The sequence below is a fragment of the Gigantopelta aegis genome, chromosome 6 (assembly GCF_016097555.1).
Source record: "Gigantopelta aegis isolate Gae_Host chromosome 6, Gae_host_genome, whole genome shotgun sequence".
Classification (NCBI taxonomy): Eukaryota; Metazoa; Mollusca; class Gastropoda; order Neomphalida; family Peltospiridae; genus Gigantopelta; species Gigantopelta aegis.
In genome coordinates, this window is record NC_054704.1 from 88,992,971 (window position 1) to 89,012,416 (window position 19,446).

Sequence of the window (19,446 nt, forward strand, 5' to 3'; positions counted from 1 at the left end):
ACATTTTATTTACGGTTATATGGCGTCGGATATATGGTTAAGGATCACACAATTATTGAGAGAGGAAACCCGCTGTCGCCACTTCATCGGCTATTTTGATTAGCAGCAAGGGATCTTTTATATGCACCATCCCACAGAAGGATAGTATGTAGTAGTGTAGGTATAAAGTGCTCCTACTGGCAGTAGCTAGTGGGAATTTCCCTATTAGCTCAGTTGGTAGAGCCCTGAGAGACGTGGTTCGAAACAGACTGAGCTAATAGGGAAATTTCCACTAGCTACTGCCAGTAGGAGCATTTTATACCTACACTACTAGAAGTACATACCACGGCCTTAAAGGCTTTGTTACACCAGTTGTGGAGCACTGGCTGGAACGAGAAATAGCCCAATGGGCGCATTATTAAGGATGATGCCATGTAAAAGATTAAATAATACAAATAAATCGTAAATAAAAATAGATTGCAGATCAAATGTTTTATGTCACGCAACATTGCCACTTTGTTTATTTTACAAACGGATGAAGCCCATACAGATGTATAAGATTCGTGTAACTGGTTATATTATTACCCGCGCATTATTACAGCTCAACTCTTCTACAGTGAACCTTACTCGAATGGTAACCTTTATTATGCAGCCACCTGTCTTAAGAGGCTACACCATTACCATCCCGAATCATAAAATTACAAATCGACCTGTTTTAAACAACCACTGGTCTTCATTGGCAACAGTTTAATACTTCCTCAGGTGGCTGTTTACGTGAGGTTTGACTGTACACACATTGGCCTATCCGGAAGTGGTTTATTGACTGGTTTCGTGTAAGAAATGTCCTATCCCCGTCATCAATTTTAGGTAAGATTATAAAGGTATTCTATCTAAATATTAGCTAATGTCGCTCCGCAAGGATTCGATAAACGTAATTAATGAATATACATTATGCAAAGAAAAGTCAACAAAGTTTAGGTATGTAGGTCATTTTTATTTTTATTTTTTTTGTATTCATGACAAACCTTTGTACTTCGAAATGCATGTTAAGGGAAACCACTCTTGGAAGCTTAGGCAAACCATCCAGCAAATACTTTTGTTTATTATCGAAGCTAAATTGCATTTTTCTTCTTGTTGTTGATGTTGTTGTATTTATGGTTGTTGTTGTAGTCGTTATTGTTGCTTGTTTAACTCGAAGCCTTAGTATTCACAAGCAAACATCATCAAAGTTATGTCTCATGCATTGCTAGCCCGAGTACTCCGACTGTAAGAGAGCTAAAACGGACATTTGGACAATTACGAGAGCGTATAACTGTCCAAATGTCCGTCTAGCTCTCTTAGTCAGAGTATACGGGCTAATGCATTTCACGGTTACAAAACATCCCACAAAAAACCCAACAGAAAACCCACCCATCATACTTCCTGTTGAACAGTTTTCGTGTAATGTTACATCTATACGACAATGTAACGTGTGTTAGACTACTCGCATGAGATGAGAATTGTTCTAGGGTCGATTACCCTTGCTGGATGAGTTGAGATCGAGGTTGTTTATAACATAAACAAATGATAACTTAATTACTTTTGTTCTCACAAGATGCACCTGGGGTACGTTTAGTCGGCCGTTTGTCTCTAACGCTTGCTAGACAAGTTTCTACGCTACAAATTAAACGGAATGGCCACTTCGTGAACCAGTCAAAAGAGTGAGAAAACATTTAGCTAAAAACGGGTAGCTAAAGGTAGACTTAAAATCTTGCTTTTAAAAAGTGTTCTTGTTTTTCTACTAATATTGTGAGTAGAATAATGAAAAGGTTTCAGGCCAGCTCATTTTGCCCGAATACGAAGATTTGTCCAGCACTGGGTGGTGTGGTGGGGGTTGCAGTTGACATCGTACGCTTATGGGAAGGCATAATATGGCCTTGAACATAAGAGAGAATCGGTTAAAGGTGCAATATCACAGTTACAAATGTCATATAATATTATTTCACTATTTTTATACTTTTTTTTTTTTATATAAATAACTAAAAGGCAGTGGCGTAGGCTTGGGGGGGGGGTGCACGGGGGCCATGCCTCCCCCAATCAAACTTTGGTTTTTTTTTAAAACTATTAAATTGTTTATAAAATCATATATACATACATAATGTGGGTTGCCCACCTCCCCCAATTAGGTCCCCTCCCCCCTAAAATCCTGGTTACGTCAGTGCTACAAGGGGCCGTTCAACAATTAGCCTACGTAACGTAAAATTTTGCATTTTTATAATAAGCTCCAAGATCATTCCTCCTCTAAAATTACATAGCGCTTATCAATGATCCTGTCCCTTCCAGCTTTCCCTGTTATTTTGACGCAATTTGACCAATATTATTTGGATAGTCTGTATTTAGGCCTACGTTTGTTTGGTTTGGTAATAAATACTATATGGAAAATAATCTGGACAAAAGAACAAACTAGCAATGGCCATAAGCGTATGAGATGATGGGGGGGGGGGGGGGGTAACTACCCCCTAGTGCTGGAGAAAATCCTCAAATTTGGGCCAAAATTATAGAAATATTCGGGCAAAATGTGCTTACCATGTATTTACCATTACATATATTTGGGCAAAAGCCAGCCTGCCCCCACCCCTACAAAATTCGTAGCCCGTATGTCTATGGCAATGGCTGCTGCATTTTACAGTATAAACAAGGCATCAGAAACTACAAATCCCATCACAATTTCGCAATACTCAGTACAGGTCTTAATTTTAATTTTTATTGACAGTGATGCAGAGAAGTGAAACACAAACGTGTTCAAGATATCATGATCGTATTCCTATATGTGAAGTTTCATGAAGATCGGATGCGAAATGCAGTCAAGAGCGATGACGTCATAATTTATACTTTTAGTAACGATACCACCATGGTATATATTGATTTATTAATCATCGGCTATTGGATGTCCAATATTTGGTAATTTTGACATATAGTCTTAGAGAGGAAACCTGCTTCCTTTTCCCAGTAGTAGTGAGGGATGTTTTATATGCACTATCCCACAGACAGGATAGCACATACCACGATATTTGATATACTAGTCGTAGTGCACTGTCTGGAACGAGAAATAACCCAATAGGTTTTAGTAACAGGTACTTGGACGTTTGACCCAGACGGATGTGAACTCGAACTTGTTCAAGATATGATCCTATTCATATGTGAAGTTTACTTAAAATCAGATGAGAAGTGAAGTCGGTAGAACGACGACGTCGTAATGTCTTTTTGTAACAGCGACCCTAACCTTTCACACAAATCCTATTCCTACATGTAACAATTCATTAAAATCCGTAGAGCAGTGAGGTTGTGCATCGTGTACGTATACGAACAAGACGCTATATCCTCTCGATGACTGTTCGACTGGGGATAATAAAAACGTTACGTAACTTTTTACCCCCCCCCCCAAGTGTTTTACGTAATTACAAGTAACTCGACCCCACACAAAAGCTTTAAATAATTAAATAACTCAGTAAAATTATAGAAATTGTAATGCTGTGTAGGTCAAAAAGGTTACGTTCAGTATGACTAGATTCCTATTTCATCAAGTGGTAACAAATCTTGTACAATCGAATTACATGTATATCATTTTTATTTTTGGTGTATATTATCATATTCATGTACTTACCTTTGTTTGACATCCAATAGCCGAGGTGTATTTTGTACTGGGGTGTTTTTAAACATTCAGTCATTTATTCATTCTTATAAAATCGGAAAATCCAAAAAAAATCTGGCAAGTTGACTGTAGCTAAATAGGGCCGTCAAAGCCATATGGGTTGCACAAAGACAGAACAGTTGCCGGAAACGTCTACCTGGTATAATGTTACGGAGCAGCCGCCTAATCACCTCCACTGAACATGCCGTCGTTCGTCTCCTAAATATTATAGAATTATTTATTTTGTTCATTTCTACTAGTAGAGGTAGCTGGCTTTTGAGAGACGGGGGAGGTCTATGTCCCCACTTAAGGACGAAAATGTACTCTGTAAAAATATAGATACAAATCTGGATTGTATCCCTCTATATAGATGCTCTACTCTGTTAGAGAATGTGCCCATCGCACTTCAGATATGGTTCATACGGGTCGGGGGGGGGGGGGGGGAGAGGGGTCACGGAATGTGTTACAAAACGTTTAGCTCGAGTGTCCTCTGTAGCTCTCCCGTTTATAAATATGTTGTCCCTGATAACATATAAACAGGGGAGGGCTAGGCACTCGAGCTACAACACGTTATGAGGAAGGAGGGGGTGTTTGATATATATATATGGGTCAATACCAAAATTGGTAACATTTTGGGTGCCGGCTCTAAATTATATTATTTCCCAATTTTTCACAGAATATTACTTTGACATCAATACACAAAGCCACACATATTTGTAATATACTTCGGACATTAATTTTTAAAAATCAGTATTTTATTTAAGAAATTATGCCGAAATCTCATGTCCCTTGCAAGGGGTGAAGTAACGGTATGGACTATAACAGTTAGGACAATTTTACAATATTTTAGCAATTATGTACACACGGTCAAGGTCACATGTAGAATGCCCAGTTGGTACATGGTGTGTTCTTAGACAACATAATTTGCTTAAATATTTTAAAATGTAATTTCGTATTTTGGCATATGCAAAGACAGTAACAGTATGGATGCTCAAAATGTGTATGCAAAGAAATATACTTACTTATTCAAAATTTTGTGTCTTCTGGTACAAGTTACTGAATTAAGGCCACATTCAAATGATAAGACAGAAAGTGGAAGATCCTTTGTAGAAAGTACAACAAGACCAAGTTCATGGAGCTCCAATTATGAACATTTTATGATGGAGGTAACAGTTTGGACATATATATAAGGGACACACATATTTAGTAAACAATTTGTAAAATATAATTATCAAAAATAAAGTATAATAGCACAGTATTGTTACTTAATATCTCATGATTACATTTATGCAAAAAAAGTTAAAGAATAGTAATTTTTTGACACAATATTAAACTTTATAGAACTTCACCCCTTGCAAGGGACATGAGATACTGATTTTTTAAAAACTAATGTCCGAAATATATTACAAATATGTGTGGTTTTGTGTATAGATGTCAAAGTAATATTTTGTGAAAAAAATTGGGAAATATATACATTTTATAATATAATTTAGAGCCGGGACACAAAATGTTACCAATTTTGATATTGACCCATATATATATATAAAATCCCGTAAGCCTATTATTGGTCAAATTACACTATGACAGGAAAAACAATGGTGTCAGCGCTAAAATTTTTTAAAAAAAATTAATAATAATAATAATAAAACCCGCTGTAAGGTGGGAGGACCCCTTTTGGGGGAAGCCGCCATTATGCAGCATTGATATTGCACCTTTAATACTATGTATTCTATAGGGAAGTTCCCTATAGACTATATAGTATTAAAGGAACAGTTATTTCCTTACACACCCGTTGGTGAGAACACCATGTTATTTATTACATATACTTGTTAACACATGTACGTGTGTTAACAATTTCAAGACATACGACTGGCTGCTCCTAGGTTATGACCAGGTCACCAATGTCATATGTCCAATAAAAATTTTAAAAACCCAGGGCTATGGAAATCGGTTAGACTGTGACGTATAGTTAACCTGACAATCATGTGTCTGTGACGCGTAATTTAAGTCAGCTACAAGTGCAACGGCTGTAAATAACTTTTAGTCCAAAAAGATGCTAAAAATTGCTTAAAACCTGTTTTTTGAGGATATGTAAGACATAGAATAATACATTCATGTCCATTAGATACCATTTATCTCACAACTCATTGTTTAAAACCCTATCAAACTCGCTTTCGCTCGTTAGATACATTTTTATAACAACTCGTTGTGAGATAAATGGTACGGTATCTAACGGCCACTCATGTATTATAATTATTCTCTATATAATTAGCCTTTCATCTTGGAGGGAGTGCAGAGCCGATTTAGCCTAGTAGCACATGTAGCACGTGCTACCTACCCCGCGCTTCAGGGGTTGCAAAATATATATCCAGGGATGGGGACCCCGCTCTTGTGTGCTACAGGCTCCGCATATCCTTAAACCGGCTCAGAGGGAGCATGGGCGTATGACCCGGGTGGGGGGGGGGGGCAATCCCCCCCCCCCCCCAAATTCGGGCAAAACAGTGGGGAAATTCGGGCAGTTTTTATCTGGGTAAAATTTCGGGCAAATCAACCCCTCCAGCCCCCCTAAATCAAAGAGTCCCCATACGCCCATGAGAGGAAGTGTGGAGTGTGCGTATGCTGCGATCACCTCGGTACATCTTCAGAGTAGAGTTGAGGATTGTAGGCTACCTTTTTTTTCGCTATTCCGTTTCTGACGCTGAGATTTTTCCAGGAAGACAAGACGAAAAAACGTCACAGCACCAAGGGGAACAACTCTAAAGTAACGTCACTGCGCATAAAAAAAAAGACACAAAAGTAGATCTGAATGAGTCAATCAGATAATTTGTAAAGTTTAGTTCTGTTTTAACTGAGTATTTATACCAGCATTATTCATTTACAGAATTTTTATTCAAACATAAGTTGACGTTTGAAATGAAAGTACTGCATTAAATATTCACATGACTTTTATTTATGATTATTCTAGTCAAGTAGTGTTGGGCGTAGTTCACCAAGGTAAACATCTACGGTCCGTTTTTTAACATTTTGACATTTATTGGACCTTACGGCACAGCAATAAACATCACAATAATAAACACCGTGCCGGAGACGTTTATCTTGATGAACTAGGTTGGGTGTAATTAGTGGGTTTCGCCATTGACTATAGTTCGTCCCATCATTCCATTAAAATGTTTTTTGTAACTAATTTCAGTTTGGTTTGACGTTAGGAGAAAAGTTGAAGTGTTTTGGAAATAACAAAGAAATACAATTTGTGTATGCAATTTACAAATCAATTGGCTCGGAAATAAATAACTTGTAGTAAATTACATAGTATGAAAAAAATGCAATCCCAGTGGTATGGACTATATATTAGTCATGAACTAGATTTGGCATCGCCAGTAATTTTCATATTGCGATATACATGTACATGTGCATTGTGATACTTACTGCAACATATTGTGGAATATGCGAATGTTTGTTTAAATGTTCATTTATACTTAGTCCCATCCTCCTACAACACTTTTTTTTTTCTTTTTCAAAAAATAATTTCAGTTTGGTTTGACGTAGTCTGGAGGGACGTAGTAAGTGTGGTTAAGAAAAGTATTGACTTAACGTGCTCCGTGCACTAGGTGCACATAAAAAAAAAGAAAAAAAGATAAAGGTAACATGTTTTGGAAATAACAAAAATATATCATGGGTGGACCAGTTTCGCTGAGCATAAGCATTCGGTTTTAAAGTATGTCAATATTTATAAACAAACAGTTGCTATTCAAATACCTACCTATTTATTAGTATTTCTACACTTCACATGAGCACTAAACTGGCTGCTAAGTAGCTAAGATTATTGCATGTGCATCAAAAACTGTGGCATGCATTAGCAGTAAATATTGTTAACTATGCAACCTGTTTCGGTGGGTGATCCATTTAGTGGTATAGCTTACAGCAAAAACTTTCCAACACAAACTTATAATAATTTATTAAAAATATTTTATTGTAAATTACAAAATGGAGCCCTCGAGAACCAATGTTAACAGACAAACATTTTAGGAAAACGAATCTATAACCATTATGATGTCTTGCAATCGTGTTATTAGTTGAGCAAATGAATGGTTATAACGGTAAAATTCTTTGGTTAAAAAATATAAGCTGGATTCTGAGTTTTAATAAATATATAAACAAATATCCAGAAATATATTTATGTTAAAACATATAAGGACCATATATTTTTGGCAAGTATCTGTAAAGACAATTTTACCAGCAGACACCGTAACAATTGTGTGACTTAATAACCAAATACCAGTAGGCCTACAGCTGAGAACAAACAAAAATAGTTTTTAAAATTAAATTTTCTCTGAAATTACAGTCTTTGAAAATCATAGAAAAAAGGTATTGAGAAATATGCCGTGTTTACGAGTGGGTAAAGTTCAATCTTGCTTTCTTTGCTCATTTTAACTTTATTTTTATGAACATTTCTGTGACTATGACAGACGTTTGTTTACTTTTCCCATGCAAAAGTCAAATTCATAACAAATATTCAAATGTATGTATTGTTGCACACAAACAACACAACCACCGAAACAGGGCAACGGACGATACTCATACTATTTTTGTGTGAAATTTAGAAAAGTAATCTGCTCAGAAATAAATAACTTTTAGTAAAATCTATAGTAGGCCTATAATTAGATTTTTTACTATTGTCAGGATCTGCATTTTTTATTTTGAAAATGTTAAAAAAATCTTGTATACTGGTAGACCTTAGTATTTTTTTCATATTGCCCTGAACGTTTTGCGAATACCATTCTATTTTGATCATTTAGATATAATGCATATCAAAAGAAATGGCTAATTTATTGGGGGGGGGGGGGGGGGGGGGGGGGGGTAAAAAAGAAGAAGAAATTATGCACCGAAATGTAGAGCTGGGCGGTATACCGTTCATGTCGATACTGATTTACCATACCGAGCAAATTCCAAAATACCAAAATGTCTGTATTGAAAAATGTTTCCCGTCATTTAGTAAAGCACTAACAATATATCTGAGAAATAGTATACAGTGGTATTTCTTTTCAGAAATTTTGTATGTTGCAGTAAACAAGTAAACTACTAATGTCGCCCACCCCTAGTTAAAGGTGCTGTATTAAAGTTCATAAATATCCCAAATTATTCATTATTATTATATATTTTTTAATGTAGCTTAGTGAATATCAAAAATGTTATGTGCTGCCATATGACATAAACAGTTGATGGCTTCTTCAAGAATTTCAAGGAGAAAAATATACATGTATATGTATCAAAACAGCAGTCTGTTTTTCACCATCAAATAATTTATGGGCCAGAAACATGTGACATCAGTTGCTTAATATGTCAGTCACTCTTAAAAGATTTATCAATAAATGTGTTGGTGTTTGGGGTTGTTGTTTTTTGTTTGTTGTTGTGTGTTGTTGTTGTTGTTTTTTTGGGAGGGGTTTTGGGGGATTGTGGAGTTGTTTGGGTTTTTTTAGCTAGTAAATGAAATTATTTGGTTGTGATTTTATTTGGGCATATACAAATTTTAGAAAAATCTGTAGCTTGAACATTATTAGAGTTAGGTTCTTTAAGATCCGACCAGTACTGTCCGTCTGTTGCTGAGGATTTTGTTGCTAACCACGAGTTAGGATACTATATAAAAGTCAGGAATTTCATGACACTTGCCAACAAAACATCAACATGTCCTTTCCACAACATATACATTTTCTAGGCACAACTTTGTTAATGACTCTTGTACCGGGGATGTAACCCAGTAGTAAAAAATTTGCCTTATCATTGGTCAGACTATGATCGATCCCGTAACAGGGACGTAGCCCAGTGGTACGATCTAGGTCTAGGATCGATCCCCGATCATTGGTGTAGGAAGTGTTGGGGGCAAGAGGGGCATGTAGATATTTTGCTTTATAATAGTGTAAATATAAAAGTGTGGTGCCCCCCCCCCCCCCCCCCCACTTTTTGGCACCTTCCTATGCCACTGCCCATTGATGACACATTGGGATATTTCTCGTTTCAGCTAGTGCACTATGACTGGTATATCAAAGGCCATGGTATGTGCTATCCTGTCTGTGGGATGATGCATATAAGAGATCCCTTTTTACTAATGGAAAATTGTAGCAGGTTACCTCTAACACTACCAGAATTACCAAACGTTTGACATCCAATAGCCAATGATTAATAAATAAATATTCTCTAGTGGTGTCGTTAAACAAAACAAACTTTATTTCCTCTCTAAGACTCAAAATTACTAAATGTTTGACATCCAATTTCCAATGATTAATAAATAGATATCCTCTAGTTGACCGGCATCGTGGTTAGGCCATCGGTTTACAAGCTGGTAGGTACTGGGTTCGGATCCCAGTTGAGGCATGGGATTTTTAATCCAGATACCAACTCCAGACCCTGAGTGAGTGCTCCGCAAGGCTCAATGGGTAGGTGTAAACCACTTGCACCGACCAGTGATCCATAACTGGTTCAACAAAGGCCATGGTTTGTGCTATCCTGCCTGTGGGAAGCGCAAATAAAAGATCCCTTGCTGCCTGTCGTAAAAAAGTAGCCTATGCGGCGACAGCAGGTTTCCTCTAAAAAACTGTCAGAATGACCATATGTTTGACGTCCAATAGCCGATGATAAGATAAAAAAATCAATGTGCTCTAGTGGTGTCGTTAAACAAAACAAACTTTAACTTTCTTGTACATTTCTAGGTTTCCGGTTCATTTGTAAGAGAGAATAATGAACACCGATAGCGACAAATCGGATGAAGGGAGCGCGGATGAGCAGAATCCAGGAAAGATGATGGCCGATACTCCTGACATTGGTGACAACACTTCGTTTGGCATGACTGGCACACCCAATATTGCTTCTCCCACTGAGGACACTTCCACCAGCCAAGTCGGAGCACCGACCATCTCTACCACCAACTTCAGTGATAAAATGTGCACTATTCAACTTGATCCACCCAGTGAGATTCCCACCACAGAAGGTGCAACAGCCAAGAATGGATCAGGTGAAATAATCGACAATACATTTATCATGATAATAGCTTCAGCCCTCTACATTGTGACCATTAGTAGACCGTTTTTCACAGCCATTATACCATCTGATACGAAATATGTGTTAGTTGCCAGAAATTCACATCTCCTACGAAGCTACTCATGACAACTGTCAATAATGCCTCCCAAGTTGTAAGTAGCCTGGATACAGTCTAATTCAGCATTACTCTTTGTACGCATGCACAATTTGAATGCGAAATATCTGTATTAGGTAGCATATGTGACCATTTTGTTATCTGGTGATTAAAACAATTCATACTATCTAAATAAAAAATAGAAGTAGGTGCCATCTGTCTCCTAGATGGAATAAGTTAACATAGCGTGATGAGCTGATAATATCCGTCTGTTTGAATACCCACTTGAATTGGGGGAGCGCTCTCGCTCGATGCGCAGTTGGTCTGGGATCGATGCCTGTTGGTGGGCCCATTGGGCTATTTCTCGTTCCAGCCAGTGCACCACGACTGGTATATCAAAGGCTGTGGTATGTACTATTCTGTCTGTGGGATGGTGCATATAAAAGATCCCTTGCTGCTAATCGAAAAGAGTAGCCATGAAGTGGCAACAGTGGGTTTCCCCTCTCAATATCTGTGTGGTCCTTAACCATATGTCTGACGCCATATAACCTTAAATAAAATGTGTTGAGTGTGTCCTTAAATAAAACATTTCTTTCTTTTTTTTTGAATTAGGGATAGGGTTAGGACTTCTTTCTTTTTAAAATTATCAGGGTTATGACTTTTGTGTCTTGAAAACCACCAGTCAGTTTAGTGATAAAATTTCTTTTTTCTTTTTTCTTTTACAGCTACCAGCAATGTGATATGGTTAAAAAAGCAGGGTCCTGATAACAGAGCATCTCTTTCAAAATCTCTCACTCAGGCGACTTCGAAAATGAGGTCAATTAAACATTGGGGCATCAACACATTCAAGTGCACAAAGCAGATGATAGCAGAGCAGATGCACAACTCGCCGAGAACCATTGATCCTGAAATAAAAGCCAGTATAGAGACACTGAGAGAGAAGCAGAGTCGGTACCTTCAGTTACTGAATGTAGCTAGAGCTCTGAAAAACCACTTTTACTGCGTCATTCAGACCCAGCGCCTGCTAGGAGAGACGTTGATGGGTCTTGTGCAAGACACACCTGAGTTAGAGGAGGAACTCACACACAACAGTAAAACGCAGATATTGGTAGCCAATAATGGGGACACTTTCTTAGGTTGGTATTTTAATTTTTATTGTTTTCCCTAACAATAATATGCATTTTAGATATACAGTAAAACCTGTCTAAACTGGATCATGCCAGTGACCTAATATTTAATAAGCTCTAGTAGTGTCGTTAAACAAAATAAAAAATTTAATATTTAATAAATGTTTTACATTTGGGACCATGAAAATTGACCGATTTTGACAGGATTCCACTATGTTCAGGGTTTGGTTTAGATAGGTTTCACTGTATATGACAGTGTTACTAAGATGTTGCATGCCATAGACTATTAGTGCGTTTTAATCATAATGTTTTAATGTTGACAGGTGCTCTCAACTTGTTCATCTCGTCTCTGGACACTCTGTGCAACAAGACTATGGAAGACACACTGATGACATGTAAACAGTATGAAACAGCCAGGTTTTATTACTTTTCTTATTAGCTCTTCTCGGAACAGCCATGTCTCAAGTACATAATATTTGCAATAATTATTTTAATAACTTTGTCCTTTCTTCAAAATCGATGATGTACCTTTTGGTTTCATAAAATATTAATTTGAAGCTGCTACAAACATCATGATGATTAGGCCCCGTGCTTATAAAGCTTTTGGAGATCAATAGAGATTAAGACTCTGACACCATGGCAACACCATACAAAATGCATGCGTGTAACATCAATAGAGATTAAGACTCTGACACCATGGCAACACCATACAAAATGCATGCGTGTAACATCAATAGAGATTAAGACACTGACACCATGGCAACACCATACAAAATGCATGCATGTAACATCAATAGAGATTAAGACTCTGACACCATGGCAACACCATACAAAATGCATGCATGTAACATCAATAGAGATTTGAGTCTAAACTCAAAAGCTTTATATGCACGGCCCTGAAACATGATGCATTTGTCAAAATTGATAATTGAAGCCAGAGTTTACGGTAAGTAGTGTGTAAGGTAATGGCTAAAATGCTGTATGAGCTGAAAATATTCTACACTAGAGACCATCCATAACGTACATCCACACAAAATCTGGGATTTTTTAACCCCCATGTACTACCATTGTACACTTAAACATTACACCACCTCCCACGTGCATGGATGTACATCTGTCTTCCAAGATGAAAAGTGCAATGTATACAATTAGGCGCTTACAATTTTGTACTTTTTTAATGAACCTACCTCTCCTTGTACACTCTTCTTACATTATTACTGAATTCCCCCACACACCCTTCAGCCACTCTGGTTGTATATACTTTATAGATTGCCCCCTACTTTAATAATGTATATCAAAGTATGAGAGCTATTTGGTATTATAAAAGATTGCTGTGTCTTTTGGCGGGAATAGCTTATATGGTGGCAGTAAGTTTTCATCTCTCGACCAAGTACTGTAATAACCATATGTTGTATATCAAATAGACTTAGTTTAAAATATGTGGAAGGGTTCTGTTTCAAATATTTATTTCCTTTATTTTTTTTATATATTTTTTTAAATAATGTATTATTGTGGATGGGATTGTTTGATTTGTATTCTCCGTATATTTAGGATCCAGTTTGACGCTCACCCTCGCAGTGACATAAACAGTATAATCCTAAGCAGCCCAGCAGATTCCGATAGTCTTCAGCGAATTGAAGCGGCCAAGAGAGAGCATGAAGAGTATAAACTCAAATACGAAAGACTCAAAGCAGACGTGGCTGTTAAGATGAAACTGTTAGAAGAAAATAAGGTGTGTTAATGTGTTAACTAGTTTAGGACCAAAGAAAGAAAGAAATATTTTATTTAACAATGCACTCAACACATTTTATTTACGTTTATATGACGTCGGACATATGGTTAAGGACCACACAGATATTGAGAGAGGAAACCCGCTGTCGCCACTTCATGGGTTACTCTTTTCGATTAGCAGCAAGGGATCTTTTTGTATGCACCATCCCACAGACAGGGTAGTACATACCACAGCCTTTGATATACCAGTCGTGGTGCACTGGCTGGAGCAAGAAATAGTCCAATAAGCCCACTGATGGGGGTCGATCCCAGACCGACCATGCATCAAGCGAACGCTTTACCACTGGGCTACGGCCCCAGGACCATGTAATAATGAGAGTTATAATATATGAGGGAATTATTCATTACAATCCAACCAGTGCACCACAGCTAGTCAAAGGCCGTGGTATGTGCTTTCCCATCTGTGGGAAAGTGCACATATAAAATCCCTTGCTACTTATTTTCGTGCTTATATCCAATTAAGGTTCAAGCATGCTGTCCTGGGCACACACCACCGCTATCTGGGCTGTGTGTCCAGGACAGTGGGTTAGTTGTTAGTGAGAGAGAAGAAAGTGTAGTGATCTTACACCTACCCACTGAGTCGATAAAATTTGCTCTTGGTGGGAGCCAGTACCGGGCTGCGAACCTTGTACCTACCAGGCTTATGTCCAATGGCTTAACCATGACACCACCAAGGCTGGTCCTTGCTACTAATGAAAAAATGTAGCAGGTTTCCTCTGATGACTACGAATCAAAATTACCAAATGTTTACTTCAAATAGCCTATGATTAATTAATCAATGTGCTCTAGTGGTGTTGTTAAACAAAACAAACCTTTTATTATTATTATTCATTACAAGTCCATAAGAACTGGGGTGGTGGTGGTGGTGGTGTTGTGCTCCCAACGTAAGGTTTTTTCTGTCTTACACCATGTGAATAAATATAAAATCTGGCTTGTGTCCCACCTCCTCACTAAAGATTGTGTCCCACCTCCCCCACTAGAGATTGTGTCCCACCTCCTCACTAGAGATTGTGCCCCACCTCCCCCACTAGAGATTGTGCCCCACCTCCCCCACTAGAGTTTGTGCCCCACCTCCTCACTAGAGATTGTGCCCCACCTCCCCCACTAGAGATTGTGCCCCACCTCCCCCACTAGAGATTGTACCCCACCTTCCCTGCTAGAGATTGTACCCCACCTTCCCTGCTAGAGATTGTGCCCCACCTCCTCACTAGAGATTGTGCCCCACCTCCCCCACTAGAGATTGTGCCCCACCTCCTCACTAGAGATTGTGCCCCACCTCCTCACTAGAGATTGTGCCCCACCTCCCCCACTAGAGATTGTGCCCCACCTCCTCACTAGAGATTGTGCCCCACCTCCCCCACTAGAGATTGTGCCCCACCTCCTCACTAGAGATTGTGCCCCACCTCCTCACTAGAGATTGTGCCCCACCTCCTCACTAGAGATTGTGCCCCACCTCCCCCCAACTAGAGATTGTGCCCCACCTCCCCCACTAGAGATTGTGCCCCACCTCCCCCACTAGAGATTGTGCCCCACCTTCCCTGCTAGAGATTGTGCCCCACCTCCCCCACTAGAGATTGTGCCCCACCTCCCCCACTAGAGATTGTGCCCCACCTTCCCTGCTAGAGATTGTGCCTCACCTCCCCCGCTAGAGATTGTGCCCCACCTTCCCTGCTAGAGATTGTGCCCCACCTTCCCCACTAGAGATTGTGCCCCACCTCCCCCACTAGAGATTGTGCCCCACCTCCCCCACTAGAGATTGTGCCCCACCTTCCCCACTAGAGATTGTGCCCCACCTCCTCACTAGAGATTGTGCCCCACCTCCCCCACTAGAGATTGTGCCCCACCTCCCCCGCTAGAGATTGTGCCCCACCTCCTCACTAGAGATTGTGCCCCACCTCCTCACTAGAGATTGTGCCCCACCTCCCCCACTAGAGATTGTGCCCCACCTCCTCACTAGAGATTGTGCCCCACCTCCCCCACTAGAGATTGTGCCCCACCTCCTCACTAGAGATTGTGCCCCACCTCCTCACTAGAGATTGTGCCCCACCTCCTCACTAGAGATTGTGCCCCACCTCCCCCCAACTAGAGATTGTGCCCCACCTCCCCCACTAGAGATTGTGCCCCACCTCCCCCACTAGAGATTGTGCCCCACCTTCCCTGCTAGAGATTGTGCCCCACCTCCCCCACTAGAGATTGTGCCCCACCTTCCCCCACTAGAGATTGTGCCCCACCTCCTCACTAGAGATTGTGCCCCACCTCCCCCACTAGAGATTGTGCCCCACCTCCCCCACTAGAGATTGTGCCCCACCTCCTCACTAGAGATTGTGCCCCACCTCCCCCACTAGAGATTGTGCCCCACCTCCCCCACTAGAGATTGTGCCCCACCTTCCCTGCTAGAGATTGTGCCTCACCTCCCCCGCTAGAGATTGTGCCCCACCTTCCCTGCTAGAGATTGTGCCCCACCTTCCCCACTAGAGATTGTGCCCCACCTCCTCACTAGAGATTGTGCCCCACCTCCCCCACTAGAGATTGTGCCCCACCTCCCCCACTAGAGATTGTGCCCCACCTTCCCCACTAGAGATTGTGCCCCACCTCCTCACTAGAGATTGTGCCCCACCTCCCCCACTAGAGATTGTGCCCCACCTCCCCCGCTAGAGATTGTGCCCCACCTTCCCTGCTAGAGATTGTGCCCCACCTCCCCACTAGAGATTGTGCCCCACCTTCCCCCACTAGAGATTGTGCCCCACCTCCTCACTAGAGATTGTGCCCCACCTCCCCCACTAGAGATTGTGCCCCACCTCCCCCACTAGAGATTGTGCCCCACCTCCTCACTAGAGATTGTGCCCCACCTCCCCCACTAGAGATTGTGCCCCACCTCCCCCACTAAAGATTGTGCCCCACCTTCCCTGCTAGAGATTGTACCCCACCTTCCCTGCTAGAGATTGTGCCCTACCCTACTCCAGGTATTGTTCCTATAGTATAGTTAAAAGAAAATAAGGTGTGTTGATGTGATCTGTTCAAAATCCCTGAAATAACGTGAGTTATTATTTATGAGTGAATTATTCAGTATAGAATAGTTAGTAAGTTAGTATCAAAGATTCAAACCATACTTTTGTGGAGAGGGGTTAGTGCCAGCGTATTCATTTTAACCAGACAAACTAATTTACAAATTGATACAATATTCCTTGCAAAACCCAATATATTTGTTGTTAGAATTATTTCACTGTATGTTCATAACTGTCACACATTCATATGATTATTATGTGCCATATCTACAGGAAGGAATCGTAATGTACAAGAATGATGTCAGTTCTTTACAGATTCTGCATTATTACCCCAGTGGGCACTCATAACCCAGGAAATAAAAATCATAATTTCTCACTGAGAAATTATTATGCATTTGTGTAATGTACAGTATTATTGGACAATTTGGCTCTTACAAACCGATGACTTTACTGATACTAAATATGATGTCACATTGTTTAATTAGTCTTTATTGGTAAATTTGTAAGAAAAACAAATGCTATTTTAATACATCTCATTACAGATTTTTTAAACAGAATAAATAGGACTTTGGCTTTTGTAAATTATTTGTGATCATGAATAAAATGTAGTTATAGCTCCTGACAATTAAAAATTATTTCACTTGGGGTATAAATTTGATAATTGGCAATTCATTTATTATCCTCTGTATGCACCACCTGCATTGAAATTAGAAAATGTTGCAAGTCTTTTGTTAAATAATAGTAAATACATATAAAAATAAAACAAATCTTTACAATTGTGTTTGTTAAAAAGAAATAATATTAAAACATAAAAATCTGTAAAAATTAGGAATTCTAATTCAGCTACTGAATTCCATGATTCCGTCAATTTTTCCGTGATCTCAGAAACTCAGCCCCTCTCATTACCATAATTAAACCACACAGTTCATCTTCTGTTGCTGCCACTTTTAAAAATCTATGAAAAAGGAAAATATTCTGAAATGTAAAACAATATATGCCAGAATTAAAATATTAAAAAATAATACACATATTAGGCCATTTGTAATGTCTTCTTCTCAGGTGACTTAGGACTGAATTTACAAAGCCTGTTTATGTCTTAAAGGTGTGTAAAGTACATACATTTACAATACTTAAACATCTGCATTAAAAAAAACCAGGCTTCGTAAATTCGACCCTTACTATATACAAGTCAATATATATGAAAGTGTTTAGGAGGTAGTGGAGGGGAGAGGTGTTAATTGATTAGGGGAGAAATGTTTGTCTTTCCTTAGAGAAAGTAATTGTGTTTGATTTGATGGTATGTTTACCTGTTGTAATTTACTGGTATGTTTTGTTTTACACTAGGTGCAAGTGTTGCAGAGACAGCTGATGTTGTTTCAGAATGCCTGCGCTACGTGTTTCACTGGTGCTCTTACTCTATCACAAAGTCAGCCAAATTCAGAAAAATAATCTTGGCGTGAGCAACACGAAGAAGATATTTATTTACTGAAGAAGATATTTAATAATATAGCTTGACATGGTGCCTTGAAATTTACTTCATGTGTGCTTTCCATACCATAAATTCATTTTATTTTTAGATAATGTATAAATATATGATTTTTATTGTTATGTTTTTAAATCAGATTATAGTGAAATAAAAATATATGATTAATGATAGCTGTCACAGAATTATTTACTGCTGTTAAAGCAGATACATTGTATAATGTATGGATGGGTATTTTCAGAATTTTGTATTACAATGTGGGTATTATTACCTATATGGACAGAGAGAAGTGGGGAATGAAAAATTATTTTTCCCTAGGGAAAGAAAAATTCCATTTTTTCCCCTAGACACGTTTTGACATCATAATCGGTGCTTGACTGTAGGCTTTGACTTGCCAGCTGTTAGCTGATCATTTTAGTGGTTGCAGTGGTTAGTTAAATGTAAGAATAGTGTCCATGGTGACAGTCATGTCAACAACTAACTTATGTCACAGCTATGATGCAACACTGTTTCTTGTTCTCAACTTGCAAACTTGTTTTTAATAACAGTTTCATTTGAAAATTATCCATAAAATGATAAAGATTTTATAATGGGTTATAAATAGAATACCTAACTCGCTACTCGGCAATACTGTTTATCTTGCACTCACAATAAACTGAATTGCCTTGTAGCTTGTTGAGTATTCTCCAAGTCTTTTTTATTCACAGTTTAAATACATGGAGTAGTGGCCAGTTTTATAATCAATTATCAAAGCCTTTTGTTATCAGTATTATATTAAAACCAAACATAAAAAATTGAAGAAGAAAACAGAATAATGTTGGTCAAGTTATGTCACTGTAACAGTCATATGGCAGGGATGACAAGTGTAATTTTATAGAGGGAGTAGTCTGAATGTTACAGCATGCTACATGGTAGAATGGGGTGCAAAAATGGCCACATTTTACATTGCGTAATTGCCAGACAACCCCTACTCATTATCATGATATGTGTAATAATACTAATAATATAACTACAACAGTGTCAACAGTACTTTGAGGAAGGCTTAACAAAATAAAGAAAATAAATAATACAAGGTCAGTTTAACTATTCAGACATTCAAATAAGTGGGTGACATTCATATACTAATTGTGTAGTTGGTCTAGGATTGATCTCTGTTAGTCGACCTATTAGGTTATTTCTCATTTCAGCCAGTGCTCCACAACTGGTATAACAAAAGCCATGGTATGTATGTGTGGGATGCTGCATACAACAAAGATCCTTTGCTG

The 19,446-nt window shown here is 38.8% G+C and overlaps 1 protein-coding gene across 5 annotated transcripts; it reads left to right on the plus strand.

The window, feature by feature from the left end:
* Window positions 1–211: 211 nt before the first annotated feature.
* On the plus strand, window positions 212–18,350 carry LOC121375583 (arfaptin-2-like). Of its 5 annotated transcripts, XM_041503109.1 has the most exons (7): window positions 215–846; window positions 2,732–2,872; window positions 10,354–10,655; window positions 11,501–11,911; window positions 12,226–12,319; window positions 13,454–13,634; window positions 18,043–18,350. In XM_041503109.1, the coding sequence occupies exons 3-7, from the start codon at window positions 10,382–10,384 to the stop codon at window positions 18,145–18,147; spliced, it is 1,065 nt and encodes a 354-aa protein (XP_041359043.1). In that variant the 5' UTR covers window positions 215–846; window positions 2,732–2,872; window positions 10,354–10,381; the 3' UTR covers window positions 18,148–18,350. The 5 variants fall into 5 exon arrangements, with proteins under 5 accessions (XP_041359045.1, XP_041359043.1, XP_041359041.1 ...); XM_041503111.1 differs by lacking the exon at window positions 2,732–2,872 and having other exon boundaries at window positions 212–846; window positions 12,226–12,304; XM_041503107.1 differs by lacking the exon at window positions 2,732–2,872 and having other exon boundaries at window positions 216–846.
* The last annotated feature ends 1,096 nt before the right edge of the window (window positions 18,351–19,446 follow it).

Coding starts and splice junctions, on each gene's coding strand:
- LOC121375583 (XM_041503109.1), top strand. CDS start 10,382: ATGAACACCGATAGCGACAAATCGGATGAAGGGAGCGCGGATGAGCAG. Junction 11,912..12,225: donor TAATGGGGACACTTTCTTAG/GTTGGTATTTTA, acceptor TAATGTTGACAG/GTGCTCTCAACTTGTTCATC. Junction 12,320..13,453: donor AAACAGTATGAAACAGCCAG/GTTTTATTACTT, acceptor CCGTATATTTAG/GATCCAGTTTGACGCTCACC.